The sequence below is a fragment of the Electrophorus electricus genome, chromosome 3, assembly GCF_041902795.1.
Source record: "Electrophorus electricus isolate QZ-2024a chromosome 3, ASM4190279v1, whole genome shotgun sequence".
NCBI classification, from domain to species: Eukaryota; Metazoa; Chordata; class Actinopteri; order Gymnotiformes; family Gymnotidae; genus Electrophorus; species Electrophorus electricus.
Window position 1 is genome coordinate 4,377,056 of NC_137499.1, and position 18,553 is coordinate 4,395,608.

Genomic DNA, 18,553 nt, shown 5'->3' on the forward strand with positions numbered 1-18,553 from the left:
GTTTTTAATCAGCACGAGTAGGCTACCAATTTCTGTGAGAGAAAAGCATGAAACCATCCGAGCGTTACCGATAATAAGCAGGTGAAAGCTCGTAAAATCAACCAGCCAGTCTGGTTTAGATTGCTCTGGTTGTTCGCCTGTGCGTCCCGTTGGAGACCGCTGCATCAGGAAGTTTGTCTACGGTCGCTTGAAGCATAATCTCCACCAGAGAACTCCAGTTGGCTGCTCGTCCCACGTGGTTTCGACTCCCGTATAAAAAGTTTCTGCCTAAAGCTGCACAATGTCGCGAGTGCAAGGGGAAAAGCTGTTCAGATCAACACATCCTCGTGGCCCCAAAGCTATGCAGAACTACTTGGAAAACGCAAACTGGAAGTCATCATATCACACAAAGGAAAGGAGGACCTGAACCTGAATATCTAGAAGATAGGCGAATGGCAAATTGGAAATACAGTGGGCAAAAAAATAATGGTTGGTTCTTAATTACTTTCTTTCATTATGGATATTTTTAACTGACAAGAAAAACTTAGTTTCCATCACTAGGTCGCCCATCGTTTGATTGTTGCTCTTGACTCCTAACGCTGCATGCTGCCTTTAGCCATGCCATGACGCGCAAAGCTTCGCGCTGAAGTGTCATTCGCGGCCGTGAGGATAACCGATTTTGAGACTTCCAGTCAGATTCCCAGGCTTTGTTAAGTAGCACCGGGGGACAATAAGTCAGCTGGTAATGTGCATGGCATAACGGTCCGCAAACAATGTCATTTTTCCGGTGCTTTATCGCGCGCATCACCGAGTGACCAAAGACTGAAAATAAAAAGGAATATATTCAAGAAAATTAAATGATTTAATATTCTGATCGCATCTGATTGCGAATTTGTAAATTGTCGTATGGAAGACTCAAGTGCTACATCACTTCACAGAGAGTGGATATTACAACTTGTTCTCTGTATTTTGACTTTTCTTTAACCCTGTTGTTTTCATTTGGGAGAAGCCTGAACGATTTGTAATACGAACTTGTGATCATTCTGCTCAGTTTATTGGTTAACCGAAAGCACGCAACTCGTCTATGAGCTTTGGAAATTTACGTTTAAAGAAAATGAGAAAGTTTATTGTGAAGGTGCTTTGCTTTGTGACTTGCGTTCTCTCTATCCTTTGCACTCCGGCACCGGACACTGAACCCCAAACAGTGTCTCGGGAGACCTGCGCATCTTGTGGCCTCGGGCAGCCGGATGAATCGAGACAGATGAACGTAGATTTCTTGGAGGCTGTGAAACGGCATATTTTGAGCAGATTACAGATGAAGGAGAGACCCAACATCACCCATCCTATACCAAAGGCAGCGATGGTGACTGCGCTGCGGAAGCTCCACTCTGGAAAGGTGAGAGAGGACGGTAGGGTTGAGATCCCCAACCTTGACGGTCATGCGAGTTACACCAATGAAGTCGAAGAGGAAACTTCAGAAATCATCAGTTTCGCTGAGACAGGTGTGTGCATGGTTCAATTCACACAAGCACTCACTCACACAAGCACACACACACACACACACACACACACACACACACACACATATATATATATATATATATATATATATATATATATATATATATATATATATATATATATATATATATATATATATATATGTGTGTGTGAGTGTGTGTGAAAATCTCTAGTTTGCGTGCCGTGAGTCCAATGTGTGAAGGAAACCCATTAGGTGTATGTTGAGTGTTTGGGTGTATGTTGACACCATGGGGCTGTAACCAGTGGCCTGTGCGCATGCTTATGTGTGTGAGTGAGTGAATGACTTGGTTTTCCTGCCTCCCTCATCTGCTGTGGCATGAAGCAATTTAGCGCTGAATAGTAGGAACATTAGAGGGAAAAGACCACTAGACCAAAACCACCACCAGTTGTGCACAGTAAAATGACTAAGCCTGTTTAACCTTCTGCGGTGGTAATGTGGGTTTGCACATTTCCTACGGTGAGGCACAGATCTGTTCACACGAACCTCCAGCAAGCCAGTCTGTTTTAAATGACAAAGTGACTAGGTGTGATTGCAACGTGCACTTTAACCAGTGTGACACTACTTACAGCTACCTTGTGACAATATCCACACATGGGAAGTTTGAGTATAATTTAATTAGAATTATTAGTATAAAATGATGAACACATGATCAGTATTTAAAATCTGAGCTGCAGTAATGGATAAGTAACATTTATGAAGGAATCTGAATTTCTATATTGGTTCTCATAACACATGAGTACAAATAAATTACATACAACACAACCAGTACAGAAAAAAACACAATGCTGTGCTTGCAATCATGTTCTGTGCCTATTGTGAGATTGTCCAGTCATTAGTTTCCTCATTCTGTCTCATATCCCTCTGTGGCCCTGGCAGGCTCCCTGCCATGCCCGTGGGCCTTTCCCTTTTGGCTTGCTCACTACGGTCGCCCAGGGCTGCCAAGCTGGGTATGGCACGGTGTCAAGACCCGGGAACAGTTTGCCAAAGTGCCTCATGAAGGAGACTTGAAATGATCAGTGGTACCACATGTCCGGCAGGAAGAACGTTCAAATCCCGCCCCGCGGGACCGTGGGATGGCTGGCTACACGTACCAGTGCTCGGATATGTGCTGCTGACTTGTAAATCAGGAATTTTTTTCCTATAGGCGTTTAGCGGCGTTTTTTCTTATAGGTGCTTAGCTTGTGTAAGGCTAACTGCCGCTCTGAGCTTGTTTGTGCAAAAAAACAAAAAAACAAAACAGTTTTAAAAAAGACGATAAACGTGACTTGAAAAACGTGTTTCTGTTTTTCACCTGACTTGACATGCAGGTGATAGGACTGCAGATCTCATTTCCTTCCCCCTTCTGTGAAGGCTGACCGTAGAACGTTGTGGGGTTTAATGAGTGCCAAAGCCTCAGGGTGATTCCGATATTGCCCAGGTCGAGAGAGCAGAGCCTCGCAGGGGACCCAGAGGCTATTCAGATGCGGACACGGACTTGGAGCTGCGTGAACGCGTTGGCATGTCCCTCTCCTGCCTGACTGAGGGCCTCATTAGAATGCAGGGTGACCCAGGGACACGGGCCCTGGAACCGTTCCAGAACGTTCCTGGGGGTTTCATTCAGGAATGGCCGTGCACTGCGCCCGTGCGTCCTGCAGGCCGTTTCGTTGACGGCTAAATTGTCTTTGAATTCACAGGTGAGAAAGGTTCAGGCTGTCAGCGAACCGCATTCATAGGAACTACTGGCTTGTGTAAAACCCCGCTGTGTGAAAGACTCGCACTTTAAACAACCCGGATTAATGCACGTGATTTGGCTTGAGCTGGAGACTGACGTTCTCCCACCTGTCATAATATAACTTTAGAGCGTTTGACCTTTGCATACAGTTTGATTTCACTCCACTGCAGGCAATGGTATCAGTGACATATACCGTTGCGCTAGTGATTTTTTTTCCCTTAGCACTTGTATTACTGCTTATTGTTCTCTTTTCTTCGCAGTCGTATTGTCTGACCATTACTGTTGGTAAATCTACCACTGTGCAGTAGGGACCGGTCCACAATACTTCAGTGGCCCGTTTCTGCCCATGTGTCCACCTCATCACTTATGCTGCCGGTGTCCAGGTGGCAGTGGGCCTTTGCGTATGAGGGCGCTCAGTAATGACACGGAGATTTACTCCTCCGGGCTGCGGAGGCCTTTGCAGGTGGAGGCACGCTGAGCTGTGTGTATTGTTGCTGGCGGAGGGGCCCACCCAGGTATTGTGCTGCCCTACATGTAGCAGGCAGGCTTAACTTCTGGGGCTTTTGACCTCGCAGATTTGTCTTTCTCCTCTAACGCTCTAATTTGCATCCACTGACAGCTGCCTTTCAGATTCTGCACCGTGGCCCTTGTTGGTTTTCAGTGGGAGGGGCGGAAGATATATGATGAATTAGGGAGTACTGGACATAATCCTGGGTAGAAGCCAGAAAGGTAGGCGGAGTTGAGCAGGAACATGTCTTTGGTAGATGCTAGACCTTGTGTTGTAATATGGAAGTCATATGCATCAGTGGTTCATATGCAATTATTTTTTTTGATATTTCAAATATAAGAAGATGCAGTTTTAAGTCCGTAATGATCCATTTCCACAAATTCTCAGTGCATTCTGGTGATGCATTAAAAAAAGAGATATTTACCTACAGCAAAGTGGAAGTGTGAATTCAGATGTACTGAAATGCACAGAGCTTCACCAGGGTCCCTTCTACTCTTATTGTAGAGAAGAAACGTGGTGGTTCACTCAAACTTACCATGTTTAGAGTAAATTACCATGTTGTGTATAGTACATAACACTTCTTTGAATATTCATCGCTCATAAAACTGTCAGTGGCTCCACTCTATACTTATAGCCCCTGCTAATCCATTTCTTATAATATCATGTAAGATTTATAAATAAACTCTGTGTACTTCATTCTGGTGAACTGTAATGCTGAAAGGTTTCATAAGCATTCAGTAACTATGTTGTAAATTGGAGATTTACCCTGTTCTGAGACAGAAGTTATGTCATCACTAATACCCATGGGAATAACTTTTTATTCACATGCTGGAAAAACATTTTGGACCGTCAGAGAGGACAGCATAATGTAAATAGATTCTTTCTCTTTCTTTTTTTTCTTCTCTCTCTCTCTCTCTCTCTCTCTCGCTTGATTATGTTCTCACTGTAAAGCCATGTGTTGAATGTCTGGCTTTACCATGCGTTTCTTTGGACATCACAGGACTCATTGTGTCCTCTCTGAGGCGCTGTAAGCTCTGTCTCTCAATCGCTTTCATTGAGAAGCCTTTGAACCATTGTGCTATACCCTCATAAGCTCCTTCTCCTCATCTTCGCCCTGACTCTCGGCCAACCGGGTCCGACAGAACAGCGCTGTCGGAGCGCGCACCGTCATGTGACTCACAGATGAGAGGAGCTCGGAGAAGATTGCCAAGGCCTCCCTTTTTACGCAAAAAAAAAAAAAATGGAGCTTTGAGAGTTCACGCTTCTCCTGGGTTTAATTGAGCCGCAACCTGAAAAGAGTGTTACAGAGATGTCAATACCTCTGAATTGGAGGAAAGGAGAATGAGAGCAAGCTCATGTGGGTCAGATTTAGTGAGTGAGAGGGGGAGACAGCGAGACCAGCGCGAGACAGAGGGAGAAGTGGCAGCGGAACAGACCCTGACAACTCCTCCCACCCACATTGTCCTTTAATGTGAAACACTAACACCATTTGATTTGATCTCTTAGGTTGAAGTGTTCCCAGTTAGGGAGCCCATTCATGGCAATGTGAGCGATCTACTGCAGTCTCAGCATGTTAATGTCCCCAGCCCTCTGTCCAGAGCACAGCATTATTCTATAGTTACACAGCTGCAGGTTTTTAACTCAGAAACGTTCTCAGGGTGTACAGGGAGCACACTGGTGACGTTTCAGTGGACTAAATTCTCATCACTCGCCATTTTCTCTCCCCCCTGTCTTATAGATGAGTTGCTATCATCCAAGACCAGCCTCTTCTTTGCAATCTCCAACGAGGGCAACCAGAACCTCCACGTGTCCCAGGCGAATCTGTGGCTGTACTTCAAACTCCTGCCCGTTCCGCTGGAGAAGGGCTCTCGCAGGAAGGTGACGGTGAAGGTGTACTACCAGGAGCCGGGCGTGGGCAGCAAGTGGCACCTGGTGGAGAAGCGCGTGGAGCTGAAACGCAATGGCTGGCACACCTTCCCGCTGACCGACGCCGTGCAGCTGGTTTTCGGCGAGGGCGAGCGGCGGCAGAACCTGGACGTGCGCTGCGAGGGCTGCGAGGGCGCCGGCGTCCTGCCCGCACTCGTCAGCCCGGCCGACGATGCCCACCGCCCCTTCCTGGTGGTGCGGGCGCGGGCCGGCGACGCCAAGCACCGCATCCGCAAGCGGGGCCTGGAATGCGACGGGAGCAGCGGTGGTCTGTGTTGCCGGCAGCAGTTCTACATCGACTTCCGCCTTATCGGCTGGAACGACTGGATCATCGCGCCTTCGGGCTACTACGGGAACTACTGCGAGGGAAACTGCCCGGCGTACATGGCCGGCGTGCCGGGCTCGGCCTCCTCCTTCCACACGGCCGTGGTGAACCAGTACCGCATGCGGGGCATGAGTCCCGGCTCTGTGAACTCCTGCTGCATCCCCACCAAGCTTAGCACTATGTCCATGCTGTACTTTGACGACGAGTACAACATCGTCAAGCGGGACGTGCCCAACATGATCGTAGAGGAGTGCGGATGTGCTTGAGCTGGGCCATTTTAGGTGGTCGGTGACTGAAAACATTAAGTGGTATAAAGCAAACAAACAAACAACCCCCCCGGCTGCCCCCCAGAAGAATTCTAGCAAAAAAAGTGATATTTATGAACATCTACACACACATTTCCATGCATGCACAAACCTTTGTACATATATTTATGTTTGTTGATATCTCCTGGTAGAAGCATTTATCATTTCCGTTATCACGTGATTCAGTCTTATTTTATGGGCGCAGGTTTGTATAATAGATCTGGATGTCAAAAGAACGGTGGTTCCTGGTTATTAGCATTTCATTCCTTCCTGTCTCTGCATGGACCACTCTTTGAAGTGGAGGAGAGAGGAGCCTTAGGTAACGACTAAGGGAGATTTTCTCGGAATTTTCCAACGACGCCTCGTTTTGTGTATCCGCCCGCAACTGTGTATGAAAGCACTGACCAGCTTCCCGCATGCTCCGTTCAACAGCAGCACTTCCTCCTCCCGCTCCGAACGATGTGGCGATCGGTTCGTTTTGACAGTCTCCATCGCAGTATTCGTCCGCTCTTCTTCCTCGGGAGCATCTATGATGCCTCCAAATGCTTCTCGAACACGCTGGTCCTCCTTTCCTCATCCATGCTCCATTGTATGCCGTTCGCGGTAGCGTGCTTCACTACAGCAGGACTCCAGCAGGCATGCCACTACAGCCGGGCACCAGGGCCGTGCCGAAAACATTACACATGGCTTTAGCATCCTGACATGCATTGGTCGGGAGTTTGCTTATTCATGTGACAAGCTGTAAAAAGCCTGCAGGGAATAATAATCGCTGTCCAGGCCTCTGCCTGTTTTTTTGGTTTTTTTTACCGCGCCCTTTGAAAACACTTCCAAAAGTACTTAAACAACAGAAGCGTGTTATAACTCTTCTCTCTCTTCTCAAGTTGCCAGAGGTTTAGTTGGCCAGAGGTGCAGCATCGCACTTGTAAAATGAAAGAAAACCTAAATGCACATTTTATAGCACTTGCTGATTGAAATGCCTTTGAAGGGTTCCAAGTGACACACCTGTGCTTGCTCACAATCCTTTTCAAATAAGTGCCACATGAACTATGCAATGTATAGAACTGACCCACACCAGACACACTGAATTCTTGCTACCAGATGTAAAGTCTTTTCAATACTTGAAATGTCTTTCGCTTCTTCTCCAAGCGAATGGTTGTTACATTGTTTGCACTGACAAAAAGTCATGTTAATAGTTAAAAAAAGAAAAAAAAAAAAGAAAAACTGCCATTTAAATAAAGTTATTTTTATAAAAGCAAACTGAATTCTGTTCAAATGTATTATACAGAATCACTGAACCAAAGAGGCCAAGATTTTTTAGCTATTATAAGATGGCAAGCCCATCACATTATAATGTAAAATACTCTTTGACCACATAAGAGGCCTAAACACTGTATCAGGGTACAATATTACAGATTCCATTTTCAACTCCACTTTCTCTCTTCTTCCTTATTTTGTACAGGAAACAAATGAAATAGTTCATATTTTTTCATCAACTTTAATATTTTCAGTTTTCTATTTAATACTTCTAGTTCTGAATCCAGAATCATTTAGAAGCAAATCCATGCCATTTCTGTACAGCCTATGTAAGATAAAAATGCTTTTAAAGATTTTGTTCTTTGTAACTGTTATGAAATAAATTTCATATTCTGAATTTCAACTTGTTTCTGTTTTGCCTGACAAACAAAGAAAAAAAAAGTAACTTAATCTGCAAAGTGTTATATAAGTACATTTTTAAATGAATGCCCTTTTTAATAGATTAGTTTATGTTTGTCATTTTATGAACTGGCCATGGTTTTATGAGAACCAACACCACTCCAGACATTCTATGAAGGACGCAGAAAGACATTTGACAAGTGCTAATTCCTGTTGAGTGAGTTTGGGGCAGGATATAGGGGTCAAGAAGCTGCCCTCAGGTGACACTCTCCATGATTGGGAAATCAAACCCCACAGTGGCAGCCAGCAGCTAGCGTAGATTCAGGTTTCAACTTTTTTCTTTTTAGGGCATTAGACATGAATCAGACGAGCGGTCATACTTTGAGTGCATGTTACAAAGCCTGTCTTGTTTGCACCTCGTGCTTTTCGATGAAAGTGGAAAAGCAATCCTCAAGAAAACGTGGCATCCTACACTGTTGGAAGGAAGATGTTCATTACTGCTCAACCCAAGCATACGTCGAAACTGCTGTTCTGTAGCCTGTGTGACAAACAACTCCATTCCAGACCACACAGGGTTGCTTAAGTCATTTTAAAGCCTACAATATCCCTTCTCCATCACCAAAGCAATTACTGCGTGCGTCTCCACCTGTGCATTTGTCATGTGTATAGAAACACCGAAGCGTCACGAAACGGCAGGTTTTGGAAAAGAGCAGGGCCCCTCCATCAGACAAGCCTTTCTTTTACTGTACCATAACCATAAATAGAGCCAGAGAGAGAGAGAGAGAGAGAGAGAGAGATGGAGAGAGAGAGAGAGATGGAGAGAGAGTCAGGGGGGGGTTTGAAGGTTTGAAGACAGGTAATGCTTCAAATTTAGGCCTTTAAAATGCTTGTGATACACGTGCCTCATTATCAGAGCAAATTAAACCTGTCTGTCACAATCTGATGAACATTTCAATGGTCACATGATGCATTTATAAAACCATTATAAAATGTATGATGTAAGAAGAAATATGATTTGTAAATGATGGTATGGTCATTGATTGTCATACAAATGATAGAAAACATCATCTATTTCTGTTGCTTTTAATAGAATTGAACTTCTGATTTCATCAAAACCACTTCACTGACAAACATTTTCCCTTAGTGACATCATAGCATTTAAGGGGATTTTCTCCCTGTAACTCCATTGGAATGTCCCCAGACAATCATTCCAATGATTCCTTTGTTCACACTTGCTTTTGTTTTTACAATGAACGTAAACCCCCTTTTTTCATTGTGCTACATCCGTTCCGAGTCTTCTTGGAGACATCACTCCCACAAACGGCTCCAGGCTGCTTCGTTTGTTCAGGCATAAGGAGGTGGGGTTTTTTTTTTTCAGTTTTGAAACACCCTGGGATTGTGCTCACAATTTTAAGGCATTTATCTGCCAGACCACTCAAGTAAAAAGAGAGTATAAGACTGTGGAGATAATGTATGGACTCAAGCTTGTGGGAAAAAGTACTCTATTTAAAATCCTGAGAAGTCTTGCATTATTGGAATGCCCATGCAGACATGTCATGAGATAGGGAAGAGGAGCCAGTGGTTATTGACCTAGCCTTAACAGGATTGTGATTAGTTTCAAAGTAAATCCTACCTGACATGTTATCTTTAGTTAAAAGAGAGCTGAAAAGATGAAAAGAGATCCTGCCATAAATTTCTGATCTAGAAAAGTCAGAGTCCGACAGGTTAGGGTGCCACAGAACAGTGATACATTCACTTTCATACTCTAATAGTCTTTTGGTTCATCATTTGTAAGTGAATTTAACATTGACACACCGACTGGCTAAAACTACAGCTACTCACCCTGGCAGCACAAAGAAAATAAATCTAAGATACAAATAAAAGGGAGATTTGACATAATTACACACAATTTACAGTCTAAGGGACCAAACTAGGAGTTTATTTGTAATAACTAGAACATTTTATTAGTTAGTTCCTGTGAAACTTAGCAAAATGAATAAATACATGTAATCATTGTTTAATAATGAATGTTGAAGTGTAAAACATATATCCCAGTTGGCTTGCCGAAATGTTTATTGCAATCAAAAAGAACTTCAATGCTAGAGAGATTTATTTTGTCAAGGGCCTCCCTAAAGTGGCACAGAGAGCCTTTGGGCTCCCACTCCACTTAATCAGCACTGCAAACAATTTAGTCAGACAATTTAGCCACATGACACCTGGACCTTTAGAATCTCATTACAGTGTGGAGCTAGTCAGAGGTTTGGCTGCCAAAGGGATTGGCTTGTTAGGACATTTTTTACAGTCTCTTGAGGGTTTATGGAAGGGAATGACAAGAAGGTTTCACTTCGGTTATCAAAATATGTACATGCTAGGATATTTTTACCCAGCGTCTCAACACTACACTAATACTGAAACTGGAACTGATTCCAGTCTTATTGGACTGGAGTGATCCAGGTTCAATTGTTGTACATATAGCACCCGTGTTTGGGCTGGATTGCAGTGAAAGGAAGGCTCCTCAAGATAACAAATTGCATTTTTGTATGCAGCAATAAGTCTACCTGTTACACATTAATTAAAGTCAGTAATCTAAAAGTGTTGACACTAACTTTTTCCTCTCATGAAGCAAAGTGATCTCACATATGTCATATCTGATGTGCAGACTATGTAAATCATAATAAGTTGGCACGTATGTGTTCAAAGACACTTTGAAGCCTCACCCACATAAACACTTTCCAGTGGTGCAAACAACAGGTCCATACATTTTAATGACATAAAATAAGATGTATTTGACTCTCTTTCTTCAGATAAATGTGTTTAAAAGCATTTCAGGTGAGACAAGGGAATGTCCCAAAACTAAACCATAGCAGGGTAGAATATACTACACAAAATCCCACTGCCTAATGGTGCTTTGCTTTCCTTTCCACTTTAGCGTTTTTTTGCCTCTGGTTCATCGTCCCAAAAGTGTCACACCAAGCCCTTATGACAGTTCCTGGGTTGGGTTTAAAGTTTTAAGAAGAATGATGAATGTTTTGAGATTAATTGAAAGCTGATTCATAATTATCAAATATCACACAAAGTGTGGCCATCAGGATAATAGTTCCTTTTGTCAAGTAATGCTTATTGTATATCAGAAACATCCCTCACAGACCTGCCTAACACACATCTAAGCGATTTATCTCCAGAATAAAGAATAATGGTAGAATTATTCATAACTGATAGTATTTCATTGAACACAAAGGAATTTACTTTGCCATATCATTCTCCCATAATCCCATTGAAGGGGGTTCCGTCCTCATGCTATTCACTCCATGATACCACAGTTATGAGACGCTATCAAATTGAACAGGTGGATACCCTACAGAGCTTAAACCAGGCCCCCTATTGTCATAAATGGAGAAAGGGCCCCATTGTAGAATTCACATGGCTGTGGTTACTGCTCCTTCCTGCTGGTGTGAACACTAAAATACGTGCGCTGTGAAAAACTAAATCGCATTGCATAAGTTTCATGAGCTGTCTTGCAATATTATGCTTGTGTTCATGCAGTATATATAATCAAACATTTAATACAGTGTACTGTAATTAGGTGGAAGTCAAGAATGCCTGGATGGTCGAAAACATGAATTTACAGCATGAGTGTGTTCGTTGCTTTTTAATTATGTTTCCTGGTTTATTTTTAGCTTTACTGACTTTTTCTTAACGAATGCTCATTTCTCAACATGGCAAAAACCTGCACACATTCCCCTTGGTTTGTCGGCCTTTGACTTGTTCGCTTTGTAAAAAATAACAAACAAACATGAAACACCTGTCAGGGCCGTTAATTGATTGCAGTAGCTGTCGTTTGCCCCGTTGGCAGCAGAAATAACACCGCCCACCTGGTGCTTTCATGTACAAAGGACAGTGGAGTGCTGTTCTCCACAGGTACCCCTGCCCCCCCCCCCCCCCACCCTCACACTGCCCTGAGGAGGAGGGGTTCCAGATGAGTGGAGCGGAGGCAGGGTTTGTCCTGCCTGTCGCTGAAGAAGATTAGGGAGATTACAGAGAGCTCCGGGACCTGAGAAGTAGAGCACGGGCGCGTCCCAATTCTGTATTACACACTAGAAAGTATATGCTATATACTAATGTTAATAGCATGTATTTGGAAGGTTAGCACACAAAGTATTGATGTGCTGCACTGCTTTGCACATGAAGTGAGGAAGTTCTGCTATGCCACAGTAGGTCATACCAAGTGGTGACTCGGTTGTACTGTGTTGAGAGATTGTTTTGTGAGATTTTTTTTTCTTTAAATCAATTAAATGAAAAATGGTCAGTTACTACTTGATGGTAAAGATTCTCTGGCAGAAGCATACTGCTCTGTTTACTTGAGTGTAAGTTCCAGTTTGTTAAGCAACATTAAGTTGGCACAATTGTTTTTCATTGAATATTGCCCTACATTTTTCTATGAGTTTATATATCACAGTGACATGGTTATTAAACCTAAATAGATCCGCTTGATATACACATATGGGTTAAGTTGCTGTTTGCTAATGTATGTTAACATACATTAGCTTGCTTACAGCTATGCCCATGTGGCTATCGTTGCTAGCTAACTTGCACCAAACAAGTGCTTCAGACGAATTTCATACTATAAGTGTCATAATGTATTAAATGTATTAATTAATGTATTTATTTCAGTTGCAGTGACACCAGCTCTTACACCAGCTCTTATGCCACTAATGTTAACACACTGGAGGCATTGGCCACCATTTGTAAAACATTTCCAGAGATGAGTAGCAATTTCCTTTCCGTTTCTCAATGCATTATAGGACAATAGTGTCCATTGACATCGTACTCAAAAATCCACCGGTATGAGTATGAATTGGGTATTTTTGAGTATATTGTGACTGTACTACATACTACATACTTTAAAAATCTAGTTATTATTAATGTTAGGTTCGTAATTGGGAAACACCCCAATTAATAGTCAAGGGCCTTGGTTGAAATCTGACCAATCGGATTTCTGAATTTCACTAAGGGGCTGGCCCATAGCTGTTTAACCCCGCCTCAGCATTCTGACAAAGAAGCTGTGCATATTCGTTATTTGTAAAATATGTCACTTTCTATGCACAAGTTGGCTAACTCTGAATGGCGACTACAAATGAAATCTTGTAGCACATCCAATTGCCTTAAATAAGAAACAATAATTCAACGAGTCGGGAGAACTCCACCTATAAATCTTTGTCAGACAAGAAAAAGTTGTACGTGTTTTCTGTACGTGATATTTCATACATGCCACTTTTGTTTTGTCATTTGTAGTTGCATTTATGAGCTGTTGATTTGTATTTTGAAATCCATAGAGTAATTTAAGGTCAAGCCGAAGTTTATGTGATATTAATTAAATTTGTGTGTGGGGTTGGGGCATGGGGTACCCTATAAATATAGGTCTTGCACAAGCAGAGCAAAAGCCCTACCATTTTAGAACGCTATAGGCTCAACTCACCAATACAGTTCTGTAATGCATGTTTCCACAGAGCAAGACATCTTAAATTTGTAAGCATCTGATATGCAACCTGCTACTACCAGCACAAACACTTATTTTGAGTAGTACAAAATAGCACACAAACAATTAGTGTAACAAGTATTAATATTCCTCATTGTTCTGCAGGGCATTTCAGCTGGTCACATGCATATGCGTCATGTGTGTAAGGCTACATTGTAATGCAAATTAAAGTGCTTTCACACATAGCTTATACAGCAAAGCTACCCTATTTAATAATCATAATTTCATTTGCATCCACAATTCTGAACTTTCTACCAAGATGTGAGCTACACCTGATAAATCAGCCTTTTCACTGAGATAATGATAGGCCTTGTTACTCGGAAAGGTGTCACTGCAATAGGTTTCATGCTGTTGGCTGTTTTATTTACTCTAGGGTCCTAATAGAAAAAATGAAAGATTTTTCCCCAAAGCTGTCATGTCCTTTGTATTAAAAAAACAAACAAACAAACAAACCCAACAAAGGTACAGGACTCCCTGTAGGTGTTCTGCCATTTAGTGTCACCGCTGTGTCTTCAGCGCTCATGGATGTCAGAAACGTTACATGCCACACTGAGCACATTGCCTTTTTCTCCCTGACACGGACGACGATGGACGCCTCCTGGATAAAAGCCCAACAAAAGCAGAGAGCAGACAGACAGGCCACAGAAGTGCAACAGAAATATTTAATCAACGCGATCACCATGACGCTCAGTGAGTACCCCACTGGCCAATCTAAAAAAAGAGACAGATCATGTCACAGGACCAGTGGGGCTTTATTCTTAACACTATCTAGAAATTAACCACTCCAACTGTGTTATCAATCATAAATACTTAAGCTGAAGGTGTCTGCATGAAACGTGTTTGCTATCTTTGCGGGCGCATGAAACGTTGTGTCATCAAAAGCTCCAGATGGTTAGTCACTGCCGCTGATGCTCTAAGAGTGGCTTTTCCATTGCTGGTACAAAGGAGACCTTTCACTGCATGCATATTCATGCAGGGAAGACGCTTGTTAGGAGTGATGACTACCTCCCTTCATTTGAATATTCATAATGAGCCAAGCTCGGGAAAAAAGTGACGTTTGTGAGTCTCATGAATATTCATAGGAAGCTGCCCAAAGGTTTAGGACTCGCAGCAAACGAATTTCATGGTATATCTGAGAAGGACACACTTCCTGAAGTAAAAATAATGAGGATAATTGGCAAAGATTGGGATTTCTTTCTGGATGAGTGCAGCAGATGCTGCTCTTTTGTGGACTCCTCCAGCGTGTGGATATGCTTGACCAGGAAGATTATGATGAGTTATAATGAAGTGCTTATTAGGAATTCATAAAACAATGGAGATTTAAAAGCACCATGTCACGGCTGATTAGCAGTCTCTCTAAAGGCCTAAATAAGAGGGCAAAAACTCACTACAGTGATAATAACCCATTGTTTTATTATCCATTAAATTACAATAAAGGGAAACATATAAACTCACTGAACCTTTCGAGCATAAACACTAATGAGGTCAATTTGTTGACCTGCTTCAATTCTGAAAAAGACAAGGCAAGTATGAGTAACTGTTATCGTCCAAGATTAAAAAAAAGAAAGTACGGAAATGTCCAGGGTCACTAACATATGAAGATAAAAGAGACAGAAAAAAACAGAAATAAAGCACAGTAAGGCACTGAAAAGAAATGATAAGGAATAATAACGATATATCAACAGTAGGGTATCAAGCATCAGAGAAAAGCGCTGATGGCAATTAGGTTACAAAAAGGGACTAAGCCACAATGATTCGGTCCCAGAAGGATTTACATTATGCCTCTGATCTTAAGCGATGCCAGCATTACCTTATTAAAGGTGCAAAGAAAAGTCCACAAATACAAATGGGCTTCAGATGAGTTAAAGTAAACATTCTTTATGTGGCATCTGAAACGTCTGCAGTGTTGATGGAGAAGGTGGGCATCTGTGTGCTTTTGGTGGGGATCTGTGTGCTAAATTCGGGGTCCAGGTGATTTAAGATGCTTCAAGAGGCACAGATACCAGCATGCCTCAGCTCATCCCACTAGGAGACGGCACTTCATAGGGGTTAAAGTTCTCAGGAAGTGCACGCCCATCATTACCCTTGACTCTGACTGTTCTATTCCTGTTCTGCCAGAGTAATGCCCCAGTATACGTTGGACACATGGTTTCAAAGCACTCTGAGCCTTCACTGAACCAGTACTCCTGCAGTAACAGGCTACAGAAACCCATTATGTGAGACAAGGCAAAATGATCCACAGTCTTAGCCCAGTGATCTGAAAGAGAGCGAGAGAGAGAGAGAGAGAGAGAGAGAGAGAGAGAGAGAGAGAGAGAGAGAGAGAGAGAGAGAGACTCAGTGAACACAGCCTGGCCATCCAGACCAGCCGATATAACAAATCGTGGCTGCCTGGAGAGCAAAGCCTCTGCACACAGTGCAACAAAGACATTGTTGAGATAAACATTCAATAAAATCTGTCAAATTTACTTCACATTTGATCCACCCCAACTTTAAGTCTCTATCTAACACTGACAAACTGCTGGGAGATATATATCTGTCTGCCATAACAGAAGGGACAGTTATATTTGACTTAGGTGTGAGCCAACACACACACTCACACACACACACACACACACACACACACACACGCAGAGAGACTATATTGCCCATTTTATAAACACCTTTATGTACTTATCTAATTATTTATTTTTTCCTATCCTTATTATTGTTATTTATTTATTTTCCTTTCTTTTCAGTTCTTTCCTTTCACAAATTACAGTTCATTATTATAACTGAATTCTTCATTTTCTTAACTGCAAAGGTTATTTCATGTTGTTTACTGTAATACTGCCTTGGCAATACTGTTACTGCATATGGTCATGCCAATGAAGCTTACTGAATGAGAGAGAGAGAGAGAGAGAGAGACCAGCTTCATTGAGCCAGAGGTCTGAGCCCATTCTGCATGCAGGCTGACAACATGATCTCATACATAATCTGAAGGGGTTCTAACAAGCAGAACATAAAAATTGATGGCTGTATATAGCCTTCCCTGTCTATGGAAAAGACATACAGGTTCTAACTATGGCAGAGGAGCAAAATTTGTATACCTGAAGGTTATCTCTGTATTGTTGAGTATTCCTGGTTTGCTCCTTGCTACTGATCTGGGACCAGTTGCCCTGACTCAAATTCGCAAGTAAAGATAAAACAACAAAACTGAGTGGCATAAACTCCACATGTCGAGGTGTTGTAAGCGAGGAGTCACGCCTGCTTGCTCATTAACTCCAGGTCTCTCTAAAACAGAACCAATCACTAACAGGATGGCTATTTTGGGGTCACGACCACAAGGCCCACTAATCTGCTGATATGAGTGACTTCATCAGTCGAGAAGGCAGTGACGTGAAAGAGTGGTGAACACATATCATTAAGCCGTCTTAAATAACCCCATGGTGGGAATATGAAATGCCTTTAGCCTCTTACAGGGATTTACAGAGCACTGCATAAATGTTTTCTTTTTAAGAAGTCACATACTGAGGCTAAATGTTGTCAGTGAAGATGAATATTCCTAAACCACAAAAGAAGATATGTGAGTTTATATAAAATGCAGCCTGACTTCATATTTCAAAATGTAACAATATAAAGATTGGATAAATTATAAGAACAAAGGAAAACATAACTTCTTTCACAATAACAACAAAGTCCATCATTCAGCCAAACAGATTAATCACTGAAAGGCAATAATTTTATTTAGCAATCCTCACTCCAAGATGTGTTCTAGGGTTTTTTTAATGTAATTTCAATTTAATTGGTTTCCGACAAACACAATGAAGCATATTGTTCTCTTGTAGTCAACTCCATTCGCCAAGCACTGAGTCCAACCAATTACTGGCAAGAGTCTCCTTTATTTATCTTATATGTATTTGCATAACTGATTGCTCACAATGGTGGCCTGAAATGGTTCAGCCAACATCTCATGTAGTGATTTAACCTCCCTTGTTGCAGAGCATTTGATTGCTGATTGAGCCGGTAAATGCACGTGTTAACGCATGTGGAATTAAAAAAGGCTACACACTGTTTTCCGACACGCATGGCAGCAGTTCAAGATTTCAGTGATTGACGCTTCCATCACTCCAAAGCTTGTTCTGTCAAGTGTCATTCACTGGACGAAGCCTTTACATTGAGTATAACATCCTCCACTTGCTTGCTTGCTAAAATTGTCTTGGAAAAAAAGGTTAACTGCAATAGAATAAACTTTGGCCTGAGCCTGTGATACCACCCCAGAAGCAGTTTTATAGTAGCAAAAAACCAAACATAAAAAGCTTCATGCAATATGGTACACTATCAACGTTAATGGTCACCCATGCAGTAACTTTGGTGTTTGTGTCCTGCTGCTAGGGCCAAACTATCCACTGTCATTGCATGCTTTCACTGTTTTCAATGTATTTGTCAACGTTGGAATAAGACACAAAGCTGGGGCCCGGGGTCTGATGCATATTGACAGACACAATCAAGAGATGCGCGGAGGGGCCCCCAGGCCCGCCTGCTGGGCAGGAACAGTGGGGCCACAGTGTGAGGGTCCTGCTCGAGTGGGCACCAGCACACTGGGCCAGTGTCTCTCTTAGCGGCTGGGTTCATCTCCGAGTGCTTGGAGCAGCTTAACGCCTGTCCATCAGGCCCTAAAGTCCAGCCCAGCAGGCAGGACAAGGGCCATTCAGAGTGCTTACTGACCAACCAATCCACCCTCACTATGAGAGCTTCAATGGAGCTCCTCTCAATGATCGCCATGGAGGACGGCCAAGAACCAGGCTTTCAGCGTGGTGAAAATGATCTAATCAAGGATCAACAGCTTCGTTCATGGTGTTACTGTGCTATCAGAGGAGTCTAATCACTTACTTAGGATTCTTTCAAAGGACAAGATTAGTGGCTTTTTCTGTATGATTCAACTGTTGCTAATTTTATATTAGCACAGCATAAAATGACATAACCAGTTTGGGTGTATTTGGAATTTTTTTGGAATTGGCTTATGAACAGAAAATAAAGCATACTTGTAGAAATGACACACAGTAATGCTAACTAACTAGTATACATTAA

General features: G+C 42.5%; 1 protein-coding gene and 1 long non-coding RNA gene across 3 annotated transcripts; one reads left to right on the forward strand and one right to left on the reverse strand.

Moving 5' to 3' along the window:
- The first annotated feature begins 303 nt into the window (after positions 1 to 303).
- On the forward strand, positions 304 to 7,954 carry LOC113578557 (inhibin beta B chain). Of its 2 annotated transcripts, XM_035532851.1 has the most exons (3): positions 304 to 468; positions 1,185 to 1,481; positions 5,480 to 7,954. In XM_035532851.1, the coding sequence occupies exons 1-3, from the start codon at positions 432 to 434 to the stop codon at positions 6,256 to 6,258; spliced, it is 1,113 nt and encodes a 370-aa protein (XP_035388744.1). In that variant the 5' UTR covers positions 304 to 431; the 3' UTR covers positions 6,259 to 7,954. The 2 variants fall into 2 exon arrangements, with proteins under 2 accessions (XP_035388744.1, XP_035388709.1); XM_035532816.1 differs by having other exon boundaries at positions 304 to 1,481.
- A 6,925-nt stretch (positions 7,955 to 14,879) lies between these two features.
- On the reverse strand, positions 14,880 to 16,692 carry LOC113578992 (uncharacterized). Its single transcript, XR_003410815.3, has 2 exons — positions 16,573 to 16,692; positions 14,880 to 15,743 (listed from the first exon to the last, which is right to left on the reverse strand). It is a non-coding gene; the product is annotated as an uncharacterized LOC113578992 (long non-coding RNA).
- Between the last annotated feature and the right edge of the window lie 1,861 nt (positions 16,693 to 18,553).